The sequence below is a fragment of the Zonotrichia leucophrys genome, chromosome 8 (assembly GCF_028769735.1).
Source record: "Zonotrichia leucophrys gambelii isolate GWCS_2022_RI chromosome 8, RI_Zleu_2.0, whole genome shotgun sequence".
NCBI classification, from domain to species: domain Eukaryota; kingdom Metazoa; phylum Chordata; class Aves; order Passeriformes; family Passerellidae; genus Zonotrichia; species Zonotrichia leucophrys.
In genome coordinates this window covers 30,867,692-30,894,298 of record NC_088178.1, presented here as the reverse complement: position 1 = coordinate 30,894,298, position 26,607 = coordinate 30,867,692, and the positions used below count along the sequence as shown (strand labels likewise).

The 26,607-nt window shown below is 46.8% G+C and overlaps 2 protein-coding genes across 3 annotated transcripts in view; one reads left to right on the top strand and one right to left on the bottom strand.

The window, feature by feature from the left end:
• Positions 1-6,884: 6,884 nt before the first annotated feature.
• LHX8 (LIM homeobox 8) lies at positions 6,885-20,209 on the bottom strand. 2 transcript variants are annotated; one of them, XM_064719203.1, is made up of 9 exons: positions 19,801-20,209; positions 17,941-18,102; positions 17,587-17,745; positions 14,684-14,805; positions 12,953-13,173; positions 12,250-12,353; positions 9,715-9,810; positions 8,492-8,675; positions 6,885-7,770 (listed from the first exon to the last, which is right to left on the bottom strand). In XM_064719203.1, the coding sequence occupies exons 2-9, from the start codon at positions 18,019-18,021 to the stop codon at positions 7,694-7,696; spliced, it is 1,044 nt and encodes a 347-aa protein (XP_064575273.1). In that variant the 5' UTR covers positions 18,022-18,102; positions 19,801-20,209; the 3' UTR covers positions 6,885-7,693. The 2 variants fall into 2 exon arrangements, with proteins under 2 accessions (XP_064575273.1, XP_064575272.1); XM_064719202.1 differs by lacking the exon at positions 19,801-20,209 and adding an exon at positions 18,348-18,509.
• Positions 20,210-20,363: 154 nt separating this feature from the next.
• Positions 20,364-26,607, top strand: part of CRYZ (crystallin zeta) — a 57,028-nt gene continuing 50,784 nt past the window's right edge. Inside the window, exon 1 of the mRNA XM_064719205.1 lies at positions 20,364-20,485. The gene's annotated coding sequence lies outside the window, so the exon portion shown is untranslated. The remainder of the gene's footprint in view (positions 20,486-26,607) is intronic.

The following is a 26,607-nucleotide window of genomic DNA, read 5'->3' as shown; positions in this document are numbered from 1 at the left end:
CCGTGGAAACAAAACACAGAAACAAGAAGATAAAATCATTTCTTCTTATGAGGATGTTTTTCCAAACAGTATTCAGCAGATGATTCTTGGGTGATCCAAGGATGCTGAATATTCCTTTAAATGTTAGTATTCTATGAAATATTTCACTATTGCATGTTCTGCTGTAGAACAGGAAAAATATTTTGGTGGATGCAATGTCAGGCTGATTCTTCAATTGTAAGTAAGTGTTCTTCCACAAGTGGGCTGTCAGAGAAGTGGTTATGAAGAATAAACTGACTGTTTTTGAATAACCCAGAATGTCTCCCTTTGACCAGTTGCTCAGCCTGGACAGCTGTATCTTTGCAGACAAAGTGCCTTACTGGCTGTTACTTTACCTGGATTACATTTTGAAATTCATTTATACCGTGTAGACTACAAAACAGAAAAGGCTGGAGAGGAAAACCAACACTTTATTTCAAATTGACTAACAAAAAATCAACTGTAGTAAGGATGTCAGGTGTGTTTGCACTGTGTGATGCAGCACACTGTTGCTGTTGACAGATTATGAAAATTGATGGTGTGGTCCAGGAGAAAATGTAACAATACTGTTGCAAATGAATGAAAACAGTGCAAGACTGTTCCATTTTTATACAGTAGATTTTTAAAATAGCTTTAATTTGTGATATAGTGGACTTCTGAGTAGGGCCTATTCTGCTTTCTGTTTACAATGATCATGTGTATTGTAGCTGTGTAACTGTGGGTAGAACTGGGCTCTTGCTACTTACAACACAAGGAGTAAAGCTAAAAATTACGTATACATTACTGTAATACATCTGTTTGTGTGTTTATAAGCATAAGGTTCCTTCTCCATTTCAAGATTGATAATTTCCTATTCTGGAACCGTTTTATAAATTGTTCTAAATTTTTAAACTTTTGATACAGGCAATGATTTTTGGGGTAATTTGTAATTTGTACTGCACTGTAAACAATTGAAAATGAGTGTTTCTTCATGTTCAAGTGATACTAGTGCTATTAGTATTAAAATTGTCTGTTACCCTATGCTACAAAATGCCCACATGCATTTGTCCCAAATAATGAGTTTTAAAGCCATAAAAATGGCTCTTTGAGGTTTAAGAAACGAAAGGTAGGTTTTATTAATATGATTCTTAAGACCGTAATGTTTTGTCAAAACCGAATTAACACGAGCATGACGATTTGAGCTCTAAATCCTGTTGCTTCTGCTATGCAGAAATAGAATCCTGTTGTTTAAATATCTTTGATAACGGAAGTGCTTAATTCTGTTTCACAGTTGTTGGGGATTGTTCTAATAAAGATTTCGATACAACCGGAGTGCGTCTGCGCCGCGCCGGGCTGTCCGCGGGGCCGTGCGGGGCGGGCCGGGGGCGGAGCGGGGACGGGCACGGGCACGGGGACGGGGACGGGGACGGAGCGGGGCGGCTTCGGCTGCGCTGGGGCGGAGCGGGCGCGGTTGGTGCCGCGGAGCGCGGGGCGCGTTTGGTGCCGCGGGGCGCGGGGCGCGGTTGGTGCCGCGGGGCGCGGTTGGTGCCGCGGAGCGCGGGGCGCGGTTGGTGCCGCGGGGCGCGGGGCGCGGTTGGTGCCGCGGGGCGCGGTTGGTGCCGCCGGGCGCGTTTGGTGCCGCGGGGCGCGGTTGGTGCCGCCGGGCGGAGCGGGCGCGGTTGGTGCCGCGGGGCGCGGTTGGTGCCGCGGGGCGCGGTTGGTGCCGCCGGGCGCGGGGCGCGGTTGGTGCCGCCGGGCGCGGGGCCGTGCGGAGCAGCCGCTGCCGCGAGGAGCGGAGCAGAGCAGAGGAGGCACCAGGAGGGGCCGCGGCTCCAGCTTGGAGAGGAATTCTGGGGTTTAGTTATAAAGGACGGAGGATTGCTTGTTGCATTTTTTAATTTAAATTTAGATTTTTTTTTAAACAATGTAATAATAAACTATACTGGGTTTTGTCTGAATCTGAGTTGAGATCTTATATGAAGCAAGGTGTATTGCTGAAATGATACCATAGAACTCAGTAGAAATCTTTTTTGGAGTTTAGGAGGCTCGCAGTCCTATTTTCCCCTGTCTTTGTGAGAAGTGAAGAAACCTTTACTGTACACCATGAGTTGGCTGAGCATCACAGGCAGATGACCTGTGGCAGATGACTCCCAATCTGGCCAGTTTGCGTATATTTTTCTGGAGGACAGAAAACGGAAAAGGCCACCACCAAGCCCCATGCAAAAGCTTTTTGGGGATGGGGATGGAATTCAGCAGACATAGCAGTGGAGCACCTATTTCGAGAGGGGAAAAAGGAAGAATTTGGACTCAAGATATGCCTTGTAAATCATTCCACTCCCTGTGGGGAGCCTTGTCTGAGGTTGCTTCTGGCATTTAGCATTCCCTGCAATGAGACCTTGAATTAGCAAAGCAAGTTTTTGAGTTAGCAAAGAAAGCTGGTATGGCTGTGTGTTTGGGATTCAGTGGCTGGATAGTGAATATATGCAGACATAGACTCTGTGTACGCATAGTTGCTGCATATATCATTTAAGGGAAAATGAGTGTGTATGAGACATACTATATGATGCTATTTTTTTGCAAGGGTTAAATGCTATCAGCTTTGGTGGGGAGACTGGTTGATTTGTGCTGTCCAGTCACTGGCCATGAGTAGCAATACTTGTTCGACCCAGGCCTGTGCCACAAAGGGTGGTAGGCAGCTGCTGGAAAAGGGATTTTGTGACAAAGTTGTGGGTTTGATCCCAGTGTGGGCTCTTCACCTAAGAGTTGGATTTGATCTTTGAAGATCCCTTCCAACTCAGAACATTCTGGGATTCTGTGAAAGCAAATGCTTATGGAGAGGAGAATGACACAGTCTAGGAGGTTTAGATGTGGGCCAGTTCAGTAGAAATTAGACCGTGACAGGTGAACAAGTAAAAGTGATCTTTACAGGAATATTGGTGTTCCCTGAGCCCAGGTTAGCAGTTAGACTGACTGAGACCATGCCACATGGGAAGAGGTACATTACAGTTGCTTGGAAGAGATAAAAGACCCTACTGTTCTATGCTTAATCTCCATGAAAGTGTATTTACTTTTGTTTCCCTTTTATTTGTTTTGGGGTTTTTTTTTCTTTTTAACACTTAATCTGATGCAAATTTGGCAAACAAAACCTTCATACATTTTGTTCTGTAAAGCATTTCTGTAAAGCTCAATTTTTTTTCAGTCCAGAAAGTAACAATAGCAGTAAAGCATTTTGTAGGTTAAAGAATATTGAGTTCAAGTGATCAGGTATAGCCTTGAAGAATCTAACATAGTGTCCCCAGACGCTGGAAGGTAAATTGTAATATTAAAGTTATTTTAAGGGGATTCTGGAGCATAGAGGACCTTTACTATGTGTCTCATATGTATGTTGTTATTTTGATTAAAATCTGACATTTTTATTTTTTGAACTAACATCAGTGTCTCCTGTTAACACATGCAGCCTGTTGGAACTGACTGCAGCTATTGGTTGTGTTGTCCTCCTTCAGCAAATGTCAGGTTTACTAATAAAATTGCTTTCTTGCCTCTTTTAAAATTTGTTTTCAGACTGATGGGTTTTTTTATCTCACGTGGTTTTCTTGCTATTCACATTACATTTAAATCTAATGTTGGCTGCATGCCATAGAAACTGTAATCCACATCCAGATCAGTTCAAAGGCTACATGGAGCTTTTTCTCTTGCCCGAGCAGTCTGTTCTCCAGTCTTTTCTAGGGATCCTACCTTTGCACAGTTTGTTCTTTTTGGTTAGCCAAAAGGAGTGTCATATGGCGGCAAGTCTCCCTGGCAGCCCTGGAGCGTGGGCCAGTGACCCATGTCACCAGCTGGTGGAACACGGCGTGGCTGCTCGTTTTCAGTCAGGAGCTTGTTTTGGGAAGCGCCGATGTTCTGGGCACCTTGTTCAGGGAGGCGCCTCTCGGGCACTGGTGCCAGCTGCTCAGGGAGAGGGGAAAAGAGGCTGCCCCACTCTGCTCTAGCACCACTCTGCTCTGTCACTGTGCTGCAGTTACTCTGAGCCACAGTAACAGTGCAGCAGTGGTATGGTCTGATTGAAATTTCTGCTAAAGAAGGAAATGGTAACATAACTGACCTGTTACAGTCAAACAGACCCTGGTGATAAATGAAAATATTTCTGGTTTTGTCTCAGCCAGCATCTGATGTGTACCATTTTTGTGGTTTGACTTTGCAGACGAATGTTGCTTTTGGTGCATTTTCTGCAATAACCTGGCATGTTCCTTTGCAAATCCACACATCTGCAGATGGCTTAAAGAAGGAAAGGACTGTTTTACGTGGAGCTTCGTAATGTAGTTTCTGGTTGCCATCATTTTCAACACATCTGACCAAATCAATTTCCTGTCTTGAATCAACTTTCATTTCATTAAGTCCCAGGTTCTCATTTCTGTTGGTTTGCCTGAGCTCTCTGGGCAATCTGTTTTAATTTTAGTCTGAAAGACGCTAAGTTTGGAAAAGACTCAGTCCTCCCAGGAGAAGGGTCTGTACTTATTTTGCTCCAAATGATAATGTCATAAGGGTTTAGTAGTTTTTATTTTACTTTTTGTTTGTTTGTTTTAGTTTACAAAGTTCCACTTTCTTACAGAAATACATTACATTGGTATATTTAAACTCACAAGTGGGCTGCTTTTTTGAGAACGCTAACAATGGTCCAAAACAGATAACAAATCAAAGTATAGCAGTCAGCTGTAATGGTTCTGGGTCACCAGAGCTTAAAAAAATTGTTGTTAAACTCTTTGAGAGTTTTGTATTAGTGGCTCTTGTATTGCAGTGGCAACTCTTTCTGAACTGATGTAGTGATAAACCTGCACTGGCATATTTGAATGTATGAGTGGAGCATGTCTGAGCATCCCAGCCCACCCAGTCACCTGTGCAAATTCCTGCAGAGACACTGAAGATCAAAGTGCATGTTGAAAGGTAATATTTTTATGCATTTAACTATGCATAACATAGATATACACTTCTTTGATCTTAAAATCATATTTTGGCTAAATGCCTGTATCCTATTGCAGGAATGCTAGTATTTCTGCTGATTGTTTCTGAAAATAGTAAAAAAAGTGGCTGCTAGTGAGTCCTGTGTTCAGTGTATTGCAGCTTACATAGTATTTAAATTATATTTTTATGATTAATTTACTTGAATAACTTGCTAACCTATTTTAAACAAAACTCAAACTCTTCCCTGTGTGATTTTTTTTTAATGAAGTAACTATCTTAAACATACAATGGCCTAATTTTAAAATAAGAAATTGTGTATTTTTTTATATACTAGTATACTGTTACTTGTCCTAAGTTCCCCCTGTTTTGGCAATAACCTTTGGTTTTGTGAGACTTGCAGCAGTAGACATCTTTCTCCCATGCGATTATCTTGGGAAATAAAATTAGTGCAGTTTGTGATGGCACTGTTACATCATTCAGAAAGGGGACTGTTTTCTGTTGTAGTATGGCTGAGTATTGAAAACACTGTCAGCCCAACACCAGCTGCTGACGGCTCTGGCACTGGCAAAGGAAGACTCAAAGCCCAGGTTCTCTGCTGCAGTCTCCTATTTTCAATGCAGTCTGCATTTTCCCAGCCCCATCCACAAATCTCTCACATGGCTTTTAACAAACAAATATCTGCTCGTGCACTCAACAGTAGCAAAAGATCAATGCTCCTGCTTCCCATTTTCATAGGGAAATAGGAAAATTGCTCCCCCATGTACTTTAATCCTGTTCTGACTTTAGAACTGAACAGAAGGAGATGTTTCATAAATAAGCTTAAACTTGCTTTTGTTTCAGACAAGCTAAAGCTACTCAGTTCTTTAAATAAGACTGAATAATTTTCCTTAAAGGGGCTCAACGCAACTGCCCATGTTGCAATTCAAATTACCAATTTATGTTAACATCTAAATTAACATTATTTAGCATTTAACTGGTAAAACTTCACATCAGACAAATGAACAAAAAGTGGTTTGTCTACTGCTACACATGTACTTTGGTACCATGCAAATATCTGGAGCTAGCTTAGGTACTGAAAACGGCATCTGGAATTCCATATTCTACCCAGGGCATTTAATTTAGAAGTTATGAATGCTCAAATGAAATGTAAGGTCAGTCAAGTTCCACTACAGCCTCAATTTTGGGTGTTTTGTGAAAAAAAGTTTTAAAAATGGCAGGGTAATAAAAGCCTTAAACCACTGGAGATTGTTTTGGCTACTCAGATTAGCTCAGACACCTATGAGCAGCACTTAAAACAGTGCCAGCGTGCAGCTTACAGAACTTTATTAATTCAGAGCTTGCCATCAAATTTCTGCTCACAAAAGTCATCAAGAGAGAACACTACCTTTTCCAAATTGAAATGACTTGACCAGCACCATTAAGGAATTTCACAGAGTAGACACTAATGCATAATTGAGAGAGGAAAAAAAAGGGATATGGACACATACACCCTATCAAAATATGGTTTCCTTCTGATGCAAAAAAAAAATTTAAGTGAGCAAGGGGGATCTAACTGCTTAAGTCATTTAAGGGAACTAGTCTTTGAAGACCAAAAACCTGTTGAATTTGTAGTAACTTCTGCACATCAAACTAGTATATCCAAACATGCTCTACCACTCTTGGCACATTGACAGCTCTAAACACCATGGACTGCAGTGCATTTGAATGAATTCCAGTCATTGTTCATATGCAGTTTGATTTGGTCAGTTAAAATGCCAGACTAGATTTTACTTTTAAAAAGCAGACTATTCAAGTATTGCCTCTTATTTATCGCCCTGCTTAACAAAATCACAAGACAAAAACATGGAAGAAAACAAAACCTGAACGAAGAAAGACTCAAAATGTTAAAGCAAATGCGACTTCAGGTTCTCCACTTGCCAAGCCACAGATTAAAATCTGTCCAACGGGTACCCAGTTTCCCTTCCCCCTCCAGGTGTGCATCCTCAGAAGCAGCACTGCTTTGCACGTACCCACTTGTACAGCGCATATTTGGAGTGTTTCAAGATCCATAAAAGTCCATTAAATTATTTTTACTATCAATGGAAATAGATATGAGACCTCCTGAAGGAATTCAGTGTAACATTCCTCAGTATACCAGGGACTTTCTCTTAAAATTGAAGATTCCATTTACGCACTTGACAAATGATCACAGTTCAGCCATAGACACAGCAACATTTTTGCTTGGCATGCTACAGCAGAAACTTTATTCAGTTCTTTTTGAAAATATTTGCAAACAAAATTTATTTTTGTAAACTCACAGAAATAAGCTTTAACATATAGGCTCTACACAACTCAAATACAGGTAATACTTTTAACAATAACTTACAAATACAAACCTAATGATAAACTACAATTTCACAAAGAATTGTAAACATTTTGCACAATTGTCAGTCCTTTCTTTTAGGCAAAGTGCTCTTTTGATGACAAATAAATTAACACACACATAACTAGAGCAGACTACTTCCAGACAATACAAAAAGGTGTTTAATAAGGCTTGTAAACAATTAATAGTTACTTATGCAGAATCCATAAAAGTGTCTTGCAGGCTAAATAGATGTACATACCTGGGCAAAAATTTTCTTGAAAATGCTCTGGGTGTTAAATAAAAAGTTGACATTAATATCTTTCCAATTATATTTTCAATACACTGTGATTTAAGGTTACATCTTTAATAGTTTAGATCCCTGATGAAAAGGAATTAGGTGTGACTTAGTGGCAGCTGTGTCATTGAATGGGGTAGCAAAGGCTGAAGTCCAAGAGCTGTAGGAGAATGAGCTACAAAAACAGAAATATTTCCAGTCAACTTCATTGAAAATAGCACAAGATTAAAAGTCAGTGAATCCACTTGGTAATGACAGTTCACTGTCCCAGCCCTGCAGCATGTTGTGTTTTTCCTAACCCAGCATCTGCACTCCTCCCCAGTTGGCCACTCTTAACCCCACTGCTCTGGAGGAAAACAAGCTCAGGCCACAAATGCAGCTCAGCCTGGTTATCCCAAAACCTTCACAATCCTCCTAATCACAAATAGGACCCAAAGTTGTAGACTTGCTGGGTCATAAGACAAACGAAGATTGAAGCACTTTTCACCACCAGCCTCTCCCACTCTCTCCCATTGTGTGAGAGGAAAGCTGAAGCTTTCAGGGAATTTGCTGGATTGAGCATACTCATAGTCCATAGGACAAAAGCCAGAGAGCAGGTGCCAAACAGTTTTCATTAAAATTAAATGTTATTAAAATATGTGAAGTAAATGTTTAAATACGTATTTAATTTCTTATTCTTGTTTTAATAAACCAGAAGAAGCACAAATAGTGGTCTTCATACTCAGATCTTCAGCCATGCTGTTGCAGTGAAGGTCTACTACTTTCTTAATGAGGTGTAGATAGCAAGTACAGTATTGATGTATCCATTAGGTTTCTTTAATCAGAAAGGTAAACTGGTTTTGCTACAGCTGATAACGGTTTTATGAGGAGAAAAATAGCAAGGCTGTTATACCTACCATCCATGTAGCTGTGCAGAGCAGTGAGCATAGTCCCATCCTGGGGTACATATGCAGAGTATGCCATTTCTTCTAACATGGGTGGAGACAACCTGGAGGGCTGGACTGCTGTGACGGGAGCAGTGGATGAATGATTAGGACTAACATGTTTCTTATGGCGTGCTCTGCAATTCTGAAACCACACCTGAAAAAGAGGGAAAAATACATCGCATTGATAGATCACATTCAATACTTGCACAACAACAACAGCCTTGGAGTTTATCTTAAGCTGAGTTTGCATAGTTCATTTGGCCTTGGATGCAACGCTGACATTCTAAACACACAAGTGTGGTCAAGTCAGGAATGCATTTTCAGTAGCCAGCAGCCCACCAAGGACAGGGACAGGGCTGGGCATCTCCAGGGCCGGTGTGCCCAGGCCAAGAAACATCACATCACCTGCAGCCCTGCTCTGCTGGCACCCAGCGCCTCCCAGCCTCCTCCCTGCCTGGAGCTACTGGCAGCAAAGCATCTTTCACATACAATGCACCCACTTGGCCTTTTCACATGGAAAAGACTTCCTTCTTTTTTTTTTTTTTTTTTTAAGGATTGATTGCAGCAGCCAGATACCTCATTTCTATAGAAACACTCTGTCAATCTTCCAGGCTAGAATGAGCCAAGGCAGCTCAAAATTAATTTTTATTTATATTAACATATAAATATAGAATTTGTATTATAGTTTTAAAATCACATTTGTGTATGTGATTTTAAAAAAGTGCATCCATATTTTTGCTGAGAGACATCTTCAAGCAAGGATTCAGAATTTGTGTTTCAGTTTTGGTTGGCATGGGTGCATATTTTAACTCTGCTCTCTATAACAAATGACTAGATATTCACTTGTTCCCAATGTCATACCACAGACGCTTCCAAAAAGAGTGCAGGTCTTAAGAACAGACTACTGCAGTCAAATATATATTTGAAATAAATTATTACAAATTTCTATACTGTTTAGGCTGAGAAGTTTCTTCCTAGAAGACTTAATTCCTTCACACAAAGTACAAGAGGAATATAGCAAGTTTTCCAAATTACGATGCTTGTTCTAGACCTATTCCTGACTAAGGATGTTGTCCAAAGTTAAAAGAGATTAGGATCTTTTTCCATGTTAGAATAACCTCAGAAAAAAATTTGGTTGAACATTTCCAATGGATGAGTACCAGACTGTGAGTCAAGTAACTTCACACTGTTACCTGTATAACACGCCTGCTCAAGCCTGTTCTTTCTGCCAGTTTCTGAAGTGTTTGTGCATCTGGATTGTTGTCCTGAGCAAACTGTGCTTGCATAACCTGAAAAGGCAAGGCACGAAACTGTAGGAGCATTTGTATCAAAAGCCACATTAGACAGTATTTTCAGACTACAGTACTACTCCTTGCTTGTCTTCAGGAAACGTTTCTTGTGATCACTAGTCTCTAGAGAGTACTCAATACATTAAAAAAAAAATCTCCCAAAGCCAAAGTACAAGTCCTTGCTATGCTTGACTGAGCTGTGACATTTATCAGAAATTAAAGAAATCCATTCTGCTTGGCAGTAGTAAAAACTGGAAGAAGTCCTCTGTAAGAATGTGTTAAAAGAACTATAGGAGAAAATTTACTGCAGAGCAACTCAAATATGCTCAATAAACACCTATAGCAGCAGACCACAGCATAAAAAAGGCATGAGCCATGATCCATCACTCTGAACTTGTCAATCACTATCTGCATCCTATGTTAAATGGAGTAATTGATCTTCTTTTCATCTCCATGGAGGATACAGGAATGCTCTGTTTCCTTTGTCTTTTACCACCCCAAGAAACAGGCTCCACTGTGGCTAACCTGGCCTTTCTGACGGTTTGGCCACTCATCTTTTGACAGAAAATTGAAGTAGTCAGCACTTCTCTTAAGAATACAAATTACACCTTTTTTCTGAGGAAGAAAATGTCAATTTGGCCTGCATCCTGAAAACTTTCACAGGCTTTAAGGATTCGGCCTGTTTGTGAAAGTAGGGCTTCATGGATTTCTGCAGGGTATCTCCAGCAATTTCAAAGCATTATTTTGTTTTTTGGATTTTTGACCCATCAAACTTTGCCTGACTTCATCTTTGAAGATTCAAACTATTTACTTTTGTAATTTTTCATAGAATCATAGACTGGTTTGGGTTGGAAGGAACCTTAAAAGCTCACCTTGTTCCAATCCTATGCCATGGGCATGGACACCTCCCACTCCTCCCACTGTCCCAGGTGCTCCAGCCCCAGTGTCCAGCCTGGCCTTGGGCACTGCCAGGGATCCAGGGCAGCCACAGCTGCTCTGGGCACCTGTGCCAGGGAACAATTCCCAATTCCCAATATCCCATCCATCCCTGCCCTCTGGCAGTGGGAGCCATTTCCCCTTGTCCCGTCACTCCAAGCCCTTATTCAAACTGCCTCTCTGGCATTCTGGGAGCCTTTTCAGGTCCTGGGAGGTGCTAAAGAACAAAACCATCAGAAAAGTGTGGACATTCTTTTGTACAAGTACTTTGTGAGGTAATTACATGCTGCCAACTCTGACAGTGCACTTATCCCAACGTTTCTCTTGTTGGAAATAAAGTCTTATAGCAGCCTTGAGGACAGGTACAGAGGTACAGCAAGCAGAGAGAAAGTAACATGAACTAACAAGATGCCATAACACCTCAAACACCTGCTAAAGTATGTTACAATCTACTTTAAACGGGAAAAGAAGGGAACATGGAAGTTTGAATAACAGCAGCTGCGAAGAACCCCTGAATACAGTTCCCATCCTAATGGCTGGTCTTATCTCCCTTTCAGCTTCTGCTGGGCAAAAAAGTTCCCTTTTCCTGAAGTTCAGGCTCAATGTCCAGAGCCCTTGGCCTGTGCACCCAGTTGGATTATTGTTTACATGCTTGTTTTGTGTTTTAACACCACCTCCTCTCTCCAGTCATGACTATAATAGAAGCTTTGAACAACTTCATGCCCTTTTTTATAGCACTACCTTAACACCTCACATGTTATTACACCTCAAGATGAATTTCTCAACTGCTTTCACTATTAGAGGACAAGCCAACAAAATAAGTCACATTGTTACCAGAAAGTCAAAGACCTGTTAAACTGAAGGCAGGAATGTACAGCCAGGATTAGGTAGAAAGTCACAACTTCCTTCTCACTACAGGTTAAAACCTCTAAATCTTGTCTCAGCATCCCCTCTTTCATTGGAATCTGGCCCTATCTTAGAGTTTTTCCCTAGAAAGCTAATTCAAGTGCTTATCTAGAGTTTGAAGTAGCTCTAAACTGTCTCAATAGAAGTTAACTCTTGTCAAGGCAGCAAAAAGACAAGAAACCTGGAAAGTGGAGGAGATGCAGGCACTACAACAATTCCAACTTCCACCTTATTAATGTCTTGAAATCACATACAGTAGCCATCTTCAGAAAACTTTTCACATTACATAATCTAAAAAATATTTTGTTTTTATTATGCTTAGTGATGTAAATGGCTGATTAAATAGATTTCATCGAGCAATCAAATAGAACCACCTTTTTTGTTTCCACTCTTCAGAATTACAACCTTCCCCCAGGGAAATAAAGAGCTTGAAGAGTACTATTTAAACTTCCAGAAACATGCTGTGTCTTGATAGTTTATGAAGTAGTTTAAAGCATTCAAGCTTCTCTTTCCCCCTGTATGCATAAAACTTTCTATTGGTTCAGCGCCCATGTCCTGCTTAACCTGAGCTACACAAGTTTTTAGCACTGTCTCTACCTGGAGCTGATCTGCTGTGAAGCTGGTCCGAGCTCTTTTTGCTGGTTTTGGATGATTAACATCTTGTTCTGTTAGTAATGCTCCTTCCACACTAATCCCATTACCTGAAACATTAAAAAGAAAACAACACTGCCTTCTAAACATTCACAATGTTGCTGTAAGTCAGGTTGTTCTCCAACAATAACCAACAGTAGTTGGTCAGCCGAATTTCAGCTTAAAAAAACCCCACAATCTATTCAAAATTCAATTGATCTAGCATCATAACACATTATGCCCTAAACAACTCCCTTGCAAGTGGGGGAAGAAATAAATCTAACATGATGTTTTATCAACAGGATATGCTGATATTTTATTTTCCTTAGGATACAAAACAAGTTCTGCAGACTAAAAAAAAAAAAAAACCCAAAAACCCCCATAGCACTAAAACAATACAATAATACAACACCCAAAAAAAAAACCCCAAAAAAACCTACAACCAAAAAGCCAACCAAACAAAAAACCCAACCCAAATCAAAACTGCAAAACCAAAGCAAACAAATAAAATCCCCTGAATATTAAATAATTTACCATTATTTTGATTCAAGTACCTGTGCTTCCAGTCTTAGTAAAACCAGTCAATTATCTCCCAGTGTGGAAAATGGAGCAGACCCCGACAATTTAATTAAATCTGAACCACAAACATAGTTCTTAAGCAGTATGTTACCATTTTCAACTTCTCTTTTCAAATTGTCCAACATGCAGTCGTAATGTACTCTGCAGAGGACTTTCTCCTCGACCAGCGCGAACTCCTCTCCCGTGGAGAGCTGTCTCTTGCAGGAGAAGCAGGCGAAGCACGCCAGGTGGTACACGTTGCCCTTGGCCCGCCGGACCCAGTCCGTGGAGTGGATGTGGCGCCCGCAGCGCGAGCAGCGAGTGCCGTAGCGCCTGCAACGAGAACCGGGGCAAGCTGAAACCGGCCGGGCACCGCCAGGCCCCCGCAGGATCGGGGTGACCGGGGGGAGCTGAGACCCGGCCGGGCACCGCCAGGCCCCCGCAGGATCGGGGTGACCGGGGGGAGCTGAGACCCGGCCGGGCACAGCCAGGGCCCCGCAGCATCAGCGGTGACCGGGCTGTGGCAGCGCGGCTCAGCCCACGGCACGTCTGCGCTGGCATTGCAAAAAAAGGGAAAATCAGCAAGTTTCTGTATGATAGCTTAAGGCAAGACACTACTGAAATACAGAGGTTTGTTATTTTCAGAAGGCAAAGAGCAAAATCAAAGCATTTTAACTGCTTCATGAATTCATGGCTCCTCATCATTCCTTTTATAGAGATAATTACTCTTAAAAGCTGAAAGATGGAAACAGCAGACTCTTGAAAATTCTTCCAGTTTTTCAAATGTATTTCACATTATTCTAGTGGTAGTCTGAATTAATACATTTAGCTAGATTACCCCTTTACTAATCTTTAGCATCTTCAGCAGACAGGGGAAAACCTGCATCTTCATAGTTATTTCCTCAATTCACATCACATTATGATTTTGAAATAAACTAGAAAGTCTGCATTATTACACTAGAAAAATTTCTCTTTGAAGAGGAAAGTAGCCATCAAAATATGTTGATTATTTAGATAAGCATTTGTCCCCAGGATCTTTGCAGACCCAAATTTTTTTCAAGTCCCACAAATTTAGTTTTTTCAGAAGTTTACAGCACGCAGCTTGCCCCCTCCCACTACGTCTCAAACTTGACTAGCTGGATGCAATCTATTCACTGCACACCTAAGAACCCCAGAAACAGTTTGGTCTAGCAATCCAACTAGAGAAGTACTAGCAATCACATCAAAATTAACTGCAGCAATTTTTTCTGCTTTCTGGATCAAAGACTCTGCATCCTGAATACTCCATTGCCAACACAAATAATATTCTTCCTTGCAAGGTTAGCCTGTAATTTTGAAGGAATCACATTCTAAATCAAACTGATCACAGAAAAGTATAACTGCTGAAAGCTTCTTTTAAATATAATGGGATTCATTCTGGGTTGATTTTACAGCTCCTTGCGATGCCTTAAGCCCTACACCAGTGAAGCACTGCTCCAAACAGACCATCTCAATTTTACATTGCATTCTCAGCCAGCTTTATCCAAGGACGACTCCTTGCACACAGGATGGCTTTACAACCAAACTGCAGCAGGGACTCCTCCATGCATACACGAGTAAGTGATGGTATAAATACAGCAGCTATGTGCAACAGGGGAAGGGCAGATTGGAGACTTAGCAGGAGGTGACGTTACACAGACTTAGGGTTCCCCAAGTCCCTCCTCAAGCAAAGCCATAGTTTAAACTGCTGAAAATAAACCTAGCAAATGAAAAAGTCTCAAGTGAATTTCACTTGTGGCTGAAGTGAAAAGAAACAAGCAAGTATAACAAGTTATCTGATAAATGATATTCCTGTATGATATACCTGAAATAATCCAGTTTGCAGAAGATGTCTTTATCTTTGATGTAGCAGCTGGTGTGCCTTCCCAAGGACGTTCTGCAAACGCTGCATGAGAGGCAGCGCACGTGCCAGCAGAGGTCATTCACCTGCAAAAACCCAACAAAAACCCACCCCTCAATACCCATACTACCAATATTGCATTTTATATTTACAAACTCTGGGTTTTCCCAGAAATGATCAAATGTTATGTGCACCATGATTCACAGAAAAGTTATCTTGAATGCAAAATGTTTTCTCTATAGGACTGCACGTATATTGAAGGTAAACTAATTTGATTCAAGTCTTCAGAATAAGCTTTCATGGGTTTGTAATTAAAAGCAGTAGAAGAGGAAGCAAGAGATACAAGTTCCGTGCCGGTGTTTTGTGGCCAGTTCTGTTCTCATAGCACTAGAGTAAGAGAGCAAATTTTGGCCTTATGTGACCTTAGAAAGGCAACTAACTAGCACACTTCTATTTCCTAGTCTGCACAGATTCCTGCCTAACAAAAAACAAACGTTGCAAAGTTTTTTAAAATTTTAAAACACGGGAAAAAGATCTGTCAAATAGAAATACACTATGAACCACTCCTCCATTTGCCATGTTTCTGTTAAAGCAAATTTGGTGAATGGCATCTGAGTTTCAAAACAGCAGCAGGTGTTTTAATAGCAAGTTCAATATTTCTTTAGTATGTCCATAGCAAAACTAAACATAGTCATGGAATGCAGTAGAAATCAGCATTTTTGGAAACTTACATATCATTTTGGGGCATATAAAATAAATAAAATGAGAGCAATTATTTTAATTTCTACTTTCCTATAAAAGGAACTCTTAATTGCACAGACATTGCACATCACCTAAATAAATCATTTGACAACCCAAGACTCTCAGTGACCACAAAAATTAAGTAATAACCCTCTGGATAATCCCATACTGTAGAGGAGGAATTCTGAAAACCAAAGAATGATTATGTTTTAATTTGTTTCTCCCCACTGAGGCAATTTCTCATCTCATACCAAACAGCCTATATATTCCCTATGGAAAAGCAGATTTGAGGTAATCTGGAATGTGCCTTTCATCAGAGCATGGCCAGACAAACCTCAGAGAAGGCAATGCATGGACTCCAACACCCATGCTGGGATCACCCATTTCAATCATTCTTCAGGCTGCAATATTGCCGTTTGCCCAATGCTGTCCTAACCCTTATCCTTGTCGGCAGCCACCTTCCCACATGCTGACAAGTTTACACACAATACATGAAGCTGTTGATGGCAGTTGCTGGCTATCACCAAACTCACCCTGCGGGCAGCTCTCGGAAAGGCCGCGGAGCGGAGGGGCAGCGCTGAGCGTGCCCTGCAGCCGTGCCGGGGCTCCCCGGGCCTCCCTAGCTCTGCATCCAGCCCTGGCACGCAGCTGGGGCAGCGCTGAGCGTGCCCTGCAGCCGGTCCTGCCGCGCCAGGGCTGCCCGGGCCTCCCTAGCTCTGCATCCAGCCCTGGCACGCAGCTCTGAGCGACGTGAGCCCACATCCCAGCCACTCGGAGCCAGCCACCGCCTCTTCAGAGATCAATGCCCTTCCTAAGAGCGGGACACCAGCAACTCCCTGGTTGTCCCATTTAATGCCATTTGTCTGTGCTCCTGTTTGTCAGTTGACAGGGATGAAGCTGAAAGGTGTGCTGCTGCTGGACACTAGCATACCAGCATCGATTCCTCACTGCCTACACAAGAAGCAGTAACAGCTAATTTAAACTCAAGGCTAAATAATTTAGAGGTCTTTTGCTCCAAGTCCCGTTATCCTGGTTGTTCAGATAGGAGACAGCAGTGATTAGTAAACTATCAATGAGCTGCCAAAACGTCACGGGAGTTAACAGAACTGAAATTGAGTTCAAGTCAGTTTTGGTCCTTGTCCACCCGCCCAAGCTGCTGAAAGGGAGACGGGGTCACCCGAACCAGGGATGCGCGGCAGCTCCTGCACCAGCCCCATTTTAAATGGACACTAACTCCGCAGGCATTTTACTTAGACCTCCCCACCTCAACTAAGACCCAACCGGATGATTTAACAACACCACGGATGTCTTTCCAGGGGTGTTACTCCCTATCAATTTGCGACTATACAACAACTTAGTCTAAGATTGATGGAATCAACCGACTTCTGCCATGATCGTAACACTCAATTTTGAGAGGAAAGACGGCAAAACTCTGACCCAGAATAATTTTAACGGCTGTAATACGAAAAGCAAATAAACTTCCCTCCCACACCTCCTCCCGCAGTAACGCTTCATATTTAAAGCCACTTGGCTTTGTTTATTTGTTTTTAAATTATCTTACTCGGTTCTGATTGCTAAGACAACAGAACAGCTCTGCACGCATGCAGCTCGTTTCCTTCAAATATATTAGTTAACCGCCTCTTGCAGGAATAACTTATTCCATTTCTCAAGAGGCATTTTTGGCTTTGAGACTCACGCTGTTCCCCCCAGACCTATGTCAGTAAAACGCAGGTCGCGCCGCCGCCATCTGACCGAGAGAGCGCGGGAATCGCCGCCGTCGGGACCCCCCGTTCCATTCGCTTCCGCGCTTCTCCCGGTGCGTCAGGAGCACGCAGCCCAGAGCAAGCAGCGCCTCCCGAAACACCGACAGCAGCTAGGGTCCCTTCTCTGGCCCGAGCGCCGCCAACAAACGCGCTGGGACCCCGCGCTCCCGTGTCCGCGGCAGCTCCGCGGGAGGGGAGGGCTGAGCGGAGCGATAGGCCCCCCGGATCCCACCGGCCCGGTTCCCCGAGGCTCTCCGGGCACTACCGGCCACCCGGGCAGGCTCTGCCTAGGCAGGCCGCCCTCCGGCTTCAGCGGTGAGGGAAGTCGCCAGACGAAGGGGGCTCCGGGTCGGGCGCCCTTACCTTGAGCAGGTACTTGTCCACAATCTCCAGGCCGCAGCTGCTGCACACGCACTTGCCGGGGGCGCAGCCTGAGCCTGAGGCCATGGACCTCGGCGATGAGGACGGCGACAGGGCAGCGGAGGAAGAGCAGGAGTCCTCGTCAGCTGCTGCGGGGCTGGCCTGCGGGAGCGCGGGGAGACAACGGTCAGTGCCCCGCCACGCCCAGGAGCCCTGCGCCGGCCCGGTCCGGCCCGCCGATGCCTGCGGGTCCCGCCAGGACCCCGGTGGAGGCCGCGGTGTCCGCGGGACCCGGCGGGAGCGCCATGGCCGAGGCCGCAGCCCCGCCGAGCCGCGCCGCCCCCCGCGCCCGCGCACCTTCTCCGCCGGGCCCCCGAGCGCGGGCAGGTCCTTGTCCTCCAGCCTGCAGACGAACATCGGGTCACTCTTCCAATACATGGCCCTACCCTACCACATTCCAGCCCCCGGCGGGCGGCGAGCCGGCTCCGGGGACCCCGCGCCGGTCTCTGCTCTCAGCGCCTGCAGGAAAAAAGTTTTGTTTTCAAGTGGGTGGACCTGCCCCGCTGGCCTCACCTCCTGCACAGAACCCGCCTTCCAGCGCGGCGGGGCCGTTATCTCCACTAGCGAGCCCGTGCGGATTTAGCGAGGGGAGGAGGCACGGAACCCCCCCAACAAAACAACAACAAAAAACAACACCCCTGAGAACCCCCTCACTTGTCCTAATCTTTTGCCACAACTTCCCCCGATCACCCCAGTCTACGCACACGTTCCAGTCACATCTCCCTATTAGCGAAGAAAAGACACGATGGAAAGGAAGAGCCAGTACGAGCGATTTTCCCGTACTCCTAAAGCCCAAGCGAATCCTGCAGCTCAAACTCACAGCTCCTCTATCTGTCTCACTACCTCATCTCCTACTTGCACCTCCCATAATAAAACCTCTCCCATTTAACTAAAATAGAAGGACCTGAGCTATGGAAGCGCTCCTCCGGCGCTAAGCTCCCACAGGTGCTGCTGATTAGCACCGGTGTCCCGGTGGCACCAGGAACAGAGGGTGCGGAGCCGACTGTCCCTCACTACCTGCAGAACCAGCCGGCGTCTCTCCGTGGAGAGGCTGTGGGTTACGGGCATCCTTTCTCCACGATTACAAATCTTGTCTGCAGAGTTCCCTCGCATCAAGCACCATTGGTATGCTCTTGGAACATTGGAGAAGAATAAAGCAGTAGCTCGTCCCTCGCAGGTGAGATAAACAACCGGGTATCTACTTCTAGGCAGGTGTTTAACCAGCCAGCTGCTTTTAATTAAACTTGTCGTTTAGTTTCCATCTTTCCCCTCACCTCTGTGGTTCAGCCTCGCCTCACCACGGATGCAGGACGTGCTGCTGAGCCTCTGTAAAGTGACCTGAGAGAATTGCCCCTACGTTTCTAAACATGATGCAGGGAATTCTGCATTTGAGGAGCTGTGTGGAAGGAGAAGCCCCGTACTGCTCTCCTGCTAAAAAAGATAATCCTTGTTTCAAATCCCGAGACCCGATCTTGTGAAACCGTAACTCCGCTGTGGCGAATTTCGGCAAAGCCGGGACGTCCCGTCAATTACTCGTTTGTCTAGCGGTTTTAACCGATCTAACCGTGGGCAGAATCCCCCTGACATCCAGTCTCGGTGTCCCTGACGCCGCTGCCTCAGCGAGGCAAGCAGGGCTTTGGGGTTTCGGATGGCCGTAACGCGGCTCGGCGTCCAGAGCACCGAGCGCCGGCAGGGAACACTGACAAGGCTGGCCCCGGGGAGCACCGGCCGGGCCCTTACCAACACCTGTGCTGACCCGGAGCTGGCCTTCTCCCGCAAGGGCCCGGGGTGTGCTCGCTCAAACTCCGACGCAAACGCGGCCCCCGATCCGGCCCGAGCACCCGCCCCGCAGGCTGCGGCCCCGTAGGGCGCCCGGTAACCGTGCCCGCCGCGCTCCAAGGCCCCCCGCAGTAGGGCTCCCCCTGGGGCTCTGCTCCCTGTCCGCAGCAGCGCAGGTCGGGGCGCCAGCGGCCGAGTGCTCGGGCCGCCCTGCGGGTCGCGGCGGGGCGGAGCGGAGCGCTCGGCTCGGAGCAGGACCAGCGCGGATCCTGCCGAGCCCCCATCCTGCCCCCCACGCGGATCTCCCCTTCCGTGACCGACAGAGGCAGGACAGCACTGCTGTCGTCTGTCGCAGGTAGCACGACAGAAAATGAGCACCTGGCGAGGGGCTCCGAGGGATGCGTTGCGGCGGGGCCGGGCCACCGTGATGAGAGCCCGCGGCGAGCCCTGTCGCGGCGGATCGGGCACGGCCGGGAGCAGTGTTAAGGTTGTCGATCGTCTTTGTTTTTCCTGCGCCTTCAACAAGATAATTAATGAGGTTGGTGCGCGCTCCGAGAAGGACTGCGGGTTAGATTTCTATGAAACAATCCCCTTCCTATGCGCCTTTTCGCTCTGAAAATACAGCGTTAGGAATCAACAACGTCTATGTGCGCGTGATTTCCCGCGGCGACCATGAGGTTACGAGCAGCGGTAATTCATAGTGCGGTGCTGGAGGAAAACCAGCGTGCGGGTGATCTCCCTGTTTCGTGCGGCGTCCGGAGCCGGCTCCGCCGGGTGACGAGCGGGCGCGGCTGCCCTGGCCGCCCGGCCTCTCCGCCCGCCCCGAGGCTTCGGAGCAGCCCCGCGCAGTGCGGGGGTCCCAGCGGAGGCGGGGCAGGGACGCTGCAGGGGTGCGGGGCTCGGCGGGCTCGCCCAGGGCCTCTCCGATGGCTGCGCGGACTCGCAGGCTGGGTCGGCCGCCCCGGCGCGCGGGAGGTTCGGGGAGGCAGGAGGAAAGCGCGCCCAGAGAACAGTCCGCCAGCAGATCCGGGTTACTGTGGTGGCCGGAGGGGCTTCGCAAGAGGTGAGCAGTTTTGCCGAGCTAATTGGAGAGAGGCGTTATTTCTGAGAAGCGGTCAGAAACGCGATAACGTGTACGGGGCGGACGTGGGAAGTATATGGGCTTGGTTATCCGGGATACACTTTGGGCCGTCCACTTTTATCGCCCATCTCTCCGAAGCTCAGTCTAAACTTCATCGCTGAAATTACACGCCCTCGACATTTTAGTGAATATTTCCTGCATCGTTTTCTGAAGAGATGGAAACGGGCAGACACGCAGGCTCTAGAGAATTCCCGACTCATGTGCACCCTGCTCTCCCTCTGCTGTCTCTGAGCACATCGGAAGGATGTGTCCCCTTTTGGGCGGCCGGGTAGGACCCCTCTGCGGGGCGTCGCGGTCTCGGCAGAGACGGGAGGGAAGGGGAACCTGTCGGCGGAGGGCAGGGTGGCCCTGGCCTGATCCTGCTGAGGCTGAGAGTGGAGAAGAGCGGGTGACACCCGCGGGACCCTCCGACGGGGATCTGTATCTGGTTCTGTTTCCCCTCTCTCAAGAGTTACACCAGGATGTTTGTAAGTGGGAGCGCTGACCAGTTGCACATAGGAAAGATCTCTGAAATATTTGACGATAAGGTACAGCATGAAGAAAATACTGAACACGGAGAATTAGGGCTGTTTTAATGAAAGGGTGTTGGCACAGGGACTCCTTCATCAGAGACTGCACCGTGCTGCAAGTGCATGCGGCTGGGTGTCTCTCTCTGGAGTCTTCTTCAGCGACACCGGTTCTCCCGTTAAAACAGGTTCTGTAAGAAATTAATACCGCCACTGTGGTGAGCTTACGAAAAACGGGCACCCGCACCAGGGCCAGGGTAAACCGGGTGTCCACGGCCGACCGGTGCCGCTGGGCACGGCGCTGTCGGTGCCCGAGCCGCGCATCCCAGCGCCCGCCCGTGGGTCCCTGCGCGCTGCCGGCGGGACGGGCGCGCCGCAGGGCTGGGGGCACCGCGGGGTCGCACCGTCCCCTCAGCGGAGCGCCACCCCATGTCCCCCAGCAGCTGCTGGCAGGAGAGCTCGGAGAGGCTGGACGGCTCAGACAGGGAAGCCCGACACCCTCGGGACAAGGTTCACTACTTCGGAAGCTCCCCTCTCGTCTCAACCATCTCTTTGCACTACTTGGGTGTTTGAACACCTGCAAGTGTCCAGAGGTTTTTCATCTGTAGATCGCCGTGTCTTGGGCTGTGGAGCCTCTGTGAGCTGTGGAAGAAAGAGCCAAGCCAGCGCCCTCAGACTTGCTCTCTGTGAGTTTGCACCCCCACTGATCCCAGCCAGTGGTAAAAGATGCAGGGTTTGGACTAGCCCTGAATAATTGACTCGGGGCTGATTTAACGGGAAGGAAACGAGCCCAGTCTCTTACCAGCGACTCGTTTTCCAAATCAGTGCAATGCACTTGGGTCGGGCTGTCTCTGGTTTGCGGGTCTGTGATCTTTCAGGGCTGCAGACATGTAGCTTTTGTCCACGGCTCTTCTAGTGTAGAGCTCTGTGTTGTTTAGTTGTGAGTGGTAAGATCAGTCAAAGGGAAAAATTCCTATTCCCTAACTGGATTCCTGAGTCTGTGGTTCCCCTGCCAAGACCAAGACTTTTATGCAATTTCCAATTTATTTTTTTTTTTAGCATTTTTCCCCCTTCCCTTCAACAGGGAGTTGGGGCGGGGAGACAGATGGCAAGAAAGGAATCAGCGAGATGCAGCCCTGCATGTTTTTAGACTGCTGGCCCTTGCACTGCGACCAGACGTGCAGGGAATAATTTCGACATACCAGTGTGGAACGTCTTCATTAATTTCAACTCTTGGTCTCTGCACTCTGAACGTATTATCTGGATGCAAGCCGTGCCTGTTCAAATCAAGTGTTGCATCTCTGCGTTCCTGAAATCGCGGTGAACACTTGATGTAGAAGTCGACTTTTTAAGTATCTATGCTAATTGTGTCATGCTGTCACTCAGTTACGGAAAGCACTGGGGACGGAGGAAATCAGAGCAGCGATCAGATAATGTTAAAGTGCATTTTGCCCCTAAAGTAATGGAAGGCAAAGACAAACTGGAAACCATAGTGGGTTGTTTATACATACACAGACACAACATTGCAAGGATGTCCTGGTTTCGGTGAGCGTGGTAACTCCACGCTGAAGGGCCTGAAAGATATCGGGTCTGTCGGCCTTGCACTTTTCGCTTTTGTTCATGCGATGAATAATCACCCTCTGGAAGAGACCCGGGCCGTCAGGCGGGACAGCCTGTGCGGGGGAGGCCGGGGCCCCGGGGCCGCAGTAGGCTCGGAAGATTTTCGGCTGCTTCGGCCGCCGTCCATACGGACAGGGCACAGTGGGAAGCCCCTCCCTGGACGGCCTTTGGGAAACGCCCGAGGGGTGCGGCAGTAGGAGAGCTTCCCTAGGAGTCACCTCTGCCCCCGCAGGCTGTCCTGTCCGGCTGCTCTGTCCGGAGCCGCCCCGGCTGGGGTCCGTGCCACCGACGGCCGTGCGCACCCATCTGTCTGCTCGGCAGGGCACCGCGAGGCCCGGGAAGGGCGGAGGCTGCCCGGGACCCGCGCGGGTATCGCGGAAAGCCTGTGCTCTCCCAGCTGTCCCCCGGAACGCTTTCCCGGAGTGGCCGGGGTCGCTCCAGCTGAGCGCGATCTCCGCGCGTGGGCTCTGCCCGGCGCCGTGAGCAGCCCGCGCCGTGCGGACCCACCGGGCCCCGGCCCGCACCGCCCACGCCCCGGGGCTCGTACGAGCCCTCTCCGGCCCGCGGGCCGCGATCGCTGTCGGGGCTGCGGCGGTGGAAGGACAGAGATGACGCGAAGGACGTGTGAAGAGGGGGCGGCCGAGGCGAGAGTTAGCGGCCGGCAAGGGAGAGCGGCCGGCGAGCAGAGCCGGGTGGGCCCGGGACGGCCGCGGCTGCGGGAGCGGCTCGATGGGCGCCCGGGCTGTGCCGGGCAGAGCGGGAGGGCAGCCGGGCCGCAGCCTGCTCCTGGCCCCGCTGGCCATTGTCCCCCAGAGCAGGGACTCGAGCCCGCCCGGGATCTGGCAAAGACGAGCGGCAGCCGGGCAGCGCCGCCCGCTGCGACGCCCTCGGAGGCGGCTGCCCTGGGCTCCTCGGGCTCCGAGGCACCCGGTGGGTGCCAGCCCCCGCCGTGAGCAACGACAGCTCCCTTCCCACAGAACAGCAAATGCTTTTCAGAGAAAAAAACAGAGTTCCAGGGCAGATTCATCTTTCAAATCCTTCCCCAGCCAATTTGTGACTGCGTGTTTATACAGCGTTAAGTGTCTGTATTAAAGCGAAAATATCTGTTAAAAATCGAGCACATTTGGGACTAACGAGCTAAGCTGTTTTGTTTAGTAAGTGGGCAAATCGGGAAGGGAGCTAATGAAAGAAAGGTGATTCATTCATACCAGGTCTGAAAAACACAGCGAGCCTCCAGAAACGAGATTCTGGTTTGCTGGCCACAGGTTACAATTGATGAAATGTTTGCTTACGTCTGCAAGTAAATCCACATTTACAGTTATGTAAACTGGTGTTTACAAAGTGCTACTGTAATACTCTGAAATAAAATACATTTATTTGGAAAGTGCAGAGGCTGCAGGTTTTAAGTAGCAAGAAGGGCAGTGTTCTAAGTAGAAATGAGAAATCTTATTATTCTTGATGCTTATCATTTTAAAACTGGTATGACAATATTAGCTCTTGACTGACACAGAACTGAATGGGGAAATTTTAGCTGGTGCGAGAGGGATGTTGATCTGGAGGAGAACGAAGAGCCTGAAGAGTGTATGTCTTTGGTCAGACATCTTTTATTGAGTTTAGTGCCTGAAAACATTCCAATGGTTTTGAGCAGGTGACAAAATGGAAAAATATCATGTTAAGTTTAACACAACTACATATGTCAACCTGCTTGGTTTGAGCTGTTTTCTGAGTTTAACTAACCTGTTCACACGGGAAAAGACACTGGTCAGTGTTTAAAATACATCTTTCATCTATGAGCACATGGTGGCTGCAGGAAAAATCATTGTTTTGTGGTACCTTGGTTATAATTATGGAAATCTGGATCCAGCCCTGTTCCTGCTGCAGTCAGCAGCACCCCAACTGTCGTGTCTTTGCTTTTGAAGGACATTAAGGATAAGTTTCAGTGAGCATATGTAAAAAAAAAAAAGTGTAACTGAAGAGGCTGATCACTTAAGCGGCAAGTTAACAACACAGTCTTATTCACCCCACTGCTCTACACAAAACCCCTCATCACATTTTTGGGGCCCAGGAGATGCTGCGCTCTCATTATGCACTCTAGGTACTCTTTGTACTCCACAACAAAAGTCAACAGAAAATGAGCTTTTTTAGCTGGTCATCTAAGATAAGCTTCTGTTTGTTGCTTAACGTGATATTGCAGAAAGACAAGAGAGCGACAGAAAGAACATAATTTTAAAAGCAACTGTTTGTTTTAATATATACAAGGAACACTTGTTGAGATGAGTTACCTCTGGCTGATAACCTCAAAAAGGGTTTACATACAACAGCTCTTAATTGTTTAATGTTTTGCTGTTCCTTGGTACCAATCTGAATGCTCATGCTTGAGCAGGAGAAAAATTGTTTCATCAGCTCTCAGGGAAAGAAAGTTTGAGGGATGAAAGAAAACTTGGAATTCAGTGAAACATCACAGCTATACAGACTATAATATAGAGTCTACTGCTCTATTATAAATATCCAAACACTTACATCCCCTTCAATCATCTCCTGGTGACACTGAGAGGCAGATTTACAAAACAAAGTATGCAGTGGGTCCATGCTCAGCATTTTGTGTCACTTCCACAAAAGTGAAGCCCTTGCATTGCCATGCTCCTGCCCCCTGAAAGTCTCCCAGTGTGTGGAGCCCAGTGGGGCTGGAGCCCAGGGTTTTGGCAAGTGGAACACCACACAACTCTGTGAATGCCTGCCAGCTTCGTCACAGCAGCAGCTGTGAGGGCACCAGGGCTGTCTGGTTTGGCCTCCTAGGTGGCTGCAAGCAGAGTGGGAGACATGGCCCCTCTCTGCCTTGTTTACTGGTTATAGTCTGTAATGTTTTTTGCTATATTTCTACTCTTACTGTGGAAATCTGCACTTTCTGGGGAGACAAAATCATAGACAGTTCAGAAATGGAAATTACATTTATCCTCTCTTCACTGCAGTTCATACTAGTGTTTTGGGGGATTTTCATACTGATGTTTGATTGTTCCCCACATTCTCGTGATGCTGCTTTATGTCTGAATGTTGGTCTAAAATGGGATATGAATGATCCCATAGGAAGTATTTCAGACTGCTAAATCTCTGCAGGGGTACAAGAGGAGAACATATGGATTCTATTCAGTGCTAGAGGCTATGAATGTGCTATTCAGCTATGATACGTGTGACTAGATGATATATACAAGAAGAATGGAGTCCGACCAGACAGCAATTACACCTAAAGACCAAAGAAGGTGTTGGTATAATGAAGGACTCCTTCCCATATTGAAGGAATAGTGAATGTAGGTTAAGACTGTTGATTTGTACAGCAGAGAAATGAAAATGTCTAATGTGCAGTGCCCATCTAACCACAAATACATCTACTGGAGCAGAAGAGGCACTAGTCAGGACTCATCCCTGCAGTAAGAAGGTAATTGGTGTGGTCTATGATAACACTCCTTGAGGGGACACCGTTCACTGTTGTGCTTGCCAAACTGGCAGGTGAGGTACCTTCCTCATTGCCTGATGCCCTGGGAATAGTTAAGAACTCTCTCTGCAATGTTTACTTTATGTGTTTTTTGCCATGTGGAGAATTTGTGGTTAGCATTGGTTGTATCTTTGGTGCATTCCAAGGGAACAACACTTTCTCTGGTGCTCAGGCTGCCTGAAAAATCAACAGCTATGTTGATTCCCTTTCTTGACCTTCTCATTTGTGCTGCACACAGTTGCAAGCTTTGGCTCTCAACAGGCTTTAGGAGCAGCCCAACAGTGCAGGGTCACATTTGCCATCTTCAGGGGAGAGGTTGGTCCACCCATGCAGGGGAGAAGTCCGGGCACCACTTGGAGAAAAATTAGATGAGACGGGGGACCCACAAACTGCACCAAGGTGGTGGGAGAGCAGCTGGACCATCCAAC